We start from the raw sequence: 3880 nt of genomic DNA, 5'->3' as shown, positions 1-3880 counted from the left end.
TGTTCATCCCCCTATCTACTCTTCACCCCATCCATCCATCCCCCATCTACCCTTCTCCCCATCCATCCCCCATCTACCCTTCTCTCCATCCATCCATCTATCCTCCATCTACCCTTCTCCCCATCCATCTATCCTCCCATCTCCCATCTACCCTTCTCCCCTTGACTCCATCCTTCCCCATGCCGATTGCCAGGAACCAAACGCTAAATCATTCCCAAGTTTGACTGCAGAGGATTATCCCGGGCTGAGACAGCCGTAGTTGCCTGATTGTCCATTCCCGTCTCATCGCTGTCATTTTGGGCATGAACGGGTGGCCCCAGGTTGAGGAGCTGGACACAGGAGATGGAGAAAGGGGATGAGGGATAGCTCAGTGGTTTGAGCATTGGCCTACTAAGCCCAGGGTTGTTAGTTCAATCCTTGAGGGGGCCATTTAGGGAACTGGGGTTAAAAAAAGCCAACAAAACACAATCGGGGATTGGTCCTGCTTTGAACAGGGGGTTGGACTAGATGACCTCCTGAGGTCCCTTCCAACCCTGATATTCTATGAATGTCAGGGGGAGGCATCCGAGCTGGGCTTTCCCTATCTGCTCTGGAGAGCTCTGGGCTTCTTCCCTTGGTGGGGGAACACTGTGGGGAAGGCAGAGCAGACATGGGCAGAGCAGTGGGAGGGTGAAGCTAGCTCCACTGCCCAACCCCACAAATATGACCCTGGTGAGGCCCAGATATACCCCTGACAGTTCTGCTCTGCCAGTGCCTGGGGGCACCCGGAGGTGATGGGCCCTGGGCGGTCAGCCTCTTGTTTGGCTGCGGGATCATGGAACATGTTATGTTTTCTAGATATCAGCATCTTCATAATGGCTTGTGGGGCTGAGCTGGTCCCCCCCCCCGGCCATCTTGTTTGGGTTTTACCATTGGCCTTCAGGCCTGCTATGATCCCCCAGCCACCCAGCAGCATCGCCCTCTTCTCACCCATCCAGCCAGACACCCACCCAATCTGCCCACCCACCCCCGACTTCCCCTCCACGGAAACCATCTTCTCATTCGTCCAGCCACCCTGTCAATCTTCCCATCCATCATCAACTCACCCTCCCTCCCTTCCCATCTGTCCAGCCTTCTCCTTATGTTCCCGATCAGTCTTTCACATCACTCTCACCACCCTCCGATGCCCTTATCCCGGCAGGAGCTGGTCATTGCGCTTGTGGTGCAGATAAGAAATAGACCCATTGTGGCAGGTCTGTAATTCTTGCTCTGTCTCCCCCCAGGCCAGGATCATGCCCCCGCTGCTTCTTGGAGCCATGAAATCCCTGATTTCTTGGGTCTCTGTCCGGCAAGTACTCTTGATCTTCCTGTACCTGCTGACCATCCTGGGCATCACCTTCTTCCTACAGCTGCAGAGCCAGTCCCCCCACCAGGGGCAGAGGATCCCTTCTCCAAGTGACCCACAGCAACTCTCACCCACAGATCAGGGCATATGGACTGTGAACTCCGCTGGGCGCCTGGGGAACCAGATGGGGGAATATGCCACCCTCTACGCCCTGGCCAAGATTAACGGGTACCAGGCCTACATCCTCCCGGAGATGCACCAGCAGCTGGCGCCATTCTTCCGCATCACCCTGCCCGTGCTCTCCAGCGACGTGGTCCAGAACATCCCATGGAAGGATTATGAGCTCCATGACTGGATGTCGGAGGAGTACAGGCACATCGAGGGGAAATACGTCCGGCTGACGGGCTACCCCTGCTCCTGGACCTTCTACCACCACCTCCGGCAGGAGATCCTCCAGGAATTCTCCTTCCACGACCAAGTCAAGGAGGAGGCCAATCGGTACCTGGCCGGGCTGCGTGGACAGCACCAGAATGTGACCTACGTGGGCATCCACGTCCGGAGGGGGGACTACGTCCAGGTGATGCCCCAGGTCTGGAAGGGGGTGGTGGCGGACAAGGCCTACCTGGAGAAGGCCATGGGCTATTTCCGGGCCAAGTACCAGGAGCCGATCTTCGTGGTGACCAGCAACGGGATGGAGTGGTGCCGGGAGAACATCGACGCCTCGCGGGGGGACGTGTATTTCTCGGGGGATGGGAAGGAGTCGTCGCCGGGTAGGGACTTTGCTCTCTTGGCCCATTGCAACCACACGATCATGACCATCGGGACCTTCGGCATCTGGGCTGGTTACCTGGCTGGGGGGGAGACTGTCTACTTGGCCAACTACACCCTCCCCGACTCTCCCTTCCTCAAGATCTTCAAGCCTGAGGCCGCCTTCCTGCCTGAGTGGATCGGGATCAACGCCGACCTCTCCGCCCTGCTCAGTGGGATATCTGGCTAAAGTAGCTCAGCCTCCCGGGTGGGCTGCACTGGTGAGATCGACGGAGATTGGAGCTGGGCTGGCAGGGTTCAGAGCCCATACAGAGGAGCCAATGACCTACATCGGATGACTTCTCATAGGAGCGTCCAGAGTGATGGGGCTAACCAGGGCTGGTGGAAGCACTAGGCAGGTTAGGCAGCCGCCTAGGGTGCCGAGATCTGAGGGGTGCTGAGAAGCCAGTGCCTAAAAATAGATGCAGGCTCAGGCTGCAGATCGCAGACTGTAGGGAGGACGTAGATAAGAACCACGCTCCCAATGACCCTTTGCTGTGGCTGAGCTGTGCTGGCAGCGCGGGTGCAGCTGGGGCCGGCTTGCACATGGCATGCTCCTCAGAGCAGGTTTTCCAGGGCAGAGGCTCTGCTCCCTGGGGAGAGAAGGGATGGAGGCCACGGCTGGCAGCTCTTTCATGGAGGGGCAGCTAAGCCGCTTTAACCCACTTTCCTGTGCACGTCCCTCACCTAACCCGAACCCCCATTGACCTGAACCCAGTCTGCTCCCCTCCCCCACCTAACCCAATACCCCAGTATGACGGAGTATCTGCCATTCTAATTTTATAAATTGTATTAATAACATAATTCAGTATTATAAAGGTTGAATAAAATGTAGTAGATTTTGATATGAACGAAGGAAGGAAGGAAGCACAGGTGACCCAAAAGGCTGTATTTCTGATTACAAGCAACATTGCTTAATTTTCAGGCAAAGTCATCCTGATCTCTTACTCAGTGTTCTGTTTTGAAGAGGTGAAGTTCAACTACCAATGGCTGAAGACCTAGACAACAGTGAAACAAAGTAAAAAGCATCTACCCTAAAAAGAAAAGGACAAAAGAACAACAGAAGGAAGATCAAAGCCAGGTTCAAGGCTGAAAGTTACACCTGCAATTGACAGGTGATCAATCCAAACCCAGAGGCAGCGTGACACAGCAAGACCTATAGACTTTGAATCCAAACTAAAAGCCTGTAAAAAAGAAGGGTGAGATAAGAGACTTTGGGTAACATTCTGCTGCCAACATGGAGCCAGCCACCTGCTGATTGATTAAGCCGGAATGAAGGATCCCCTTGAATCTGGGGATCCTTAAGGCTTGGACTCTGAGAGGTGAGGACTTTGAGTTATGGTTCGTGCTGCCCGCCTCAGGAGATAGGGTGCTGACCTGGCTCTGAGCCTCCATCTTGATGGTACCCAGTGACCGGTATGGCCCAGTACGCAAATTAGCGGCCTGGGGTATCTTATTATCAGATTGTTCTTGAATTGGAATTTTGCTGCCCTTATGAGCGTCCATTTTTTGTGATCTTCTAGTGTAATAAAAGTACTTCGCATATTGTTTTTGGTCATCTTCTTGTGTCTAATCGTCTTATTAGCGCTGTGTTCCTTGCTCGTTAAGTGTCTTTATATCATCTAACATAGTGAACGACTGGTTTCTTTGTTCCTTTAAGTCTGCTATGTTTGTTTATTTTCGTGTGTGCTGTAACGGAGCTGGATTTACAACACAGATTTGTCTTCCTCTTATACCGCAGTATCAGGG

At 53.7% G+C, this 3880-nt stretch overlaps 1 protein-coding gene across 1 annotated transcript; it reads left to right on the top strand.

Annotated features, from left to right (window-relative positions):
- Positions 1–1215: 1215 nt before the first annotated feature.
- LOC116840142 (galactoside alpha-(1,2)-fucosyltransferase 2-like) lies at positions 1216–3109 on the top strand. The gene is made up of 2 exons (XM_032806558.2): positions 1216–2352; positions 3057–3109. Exon 1 carries the CDS (start codon positions 1272–1274, stop codon positions 2319–2321), a length of 1050 nt encoding a protein of 349 aa, XP_032662449.1. The 5' UTR covers positions 1216–1271; the 3' UTR covers positions 2322–2352; positions 3057–3109.
- Positions 3110–3880: the final 771 nt, after the last annotated feature.

Source organism: Chelonoidis abingdonii, chromosome 3 (genome assembly GCF_003597395.2).
Source record: "Chelonoidis abingdonii isolate Lonesome George chromosome 3, CheloAbing_2.0, whole genome shotgun sequence".
Taxonomy (NCBI): domain Eukaryota; kingdom Metazoa; phylum Chordata; order Testudines; family Testudinidae; genus Chelonoidis; species Chelonoidis abingdonii.
This window is presented reverse-complemented; position numbering and strand designations above follow the sequence as displayed.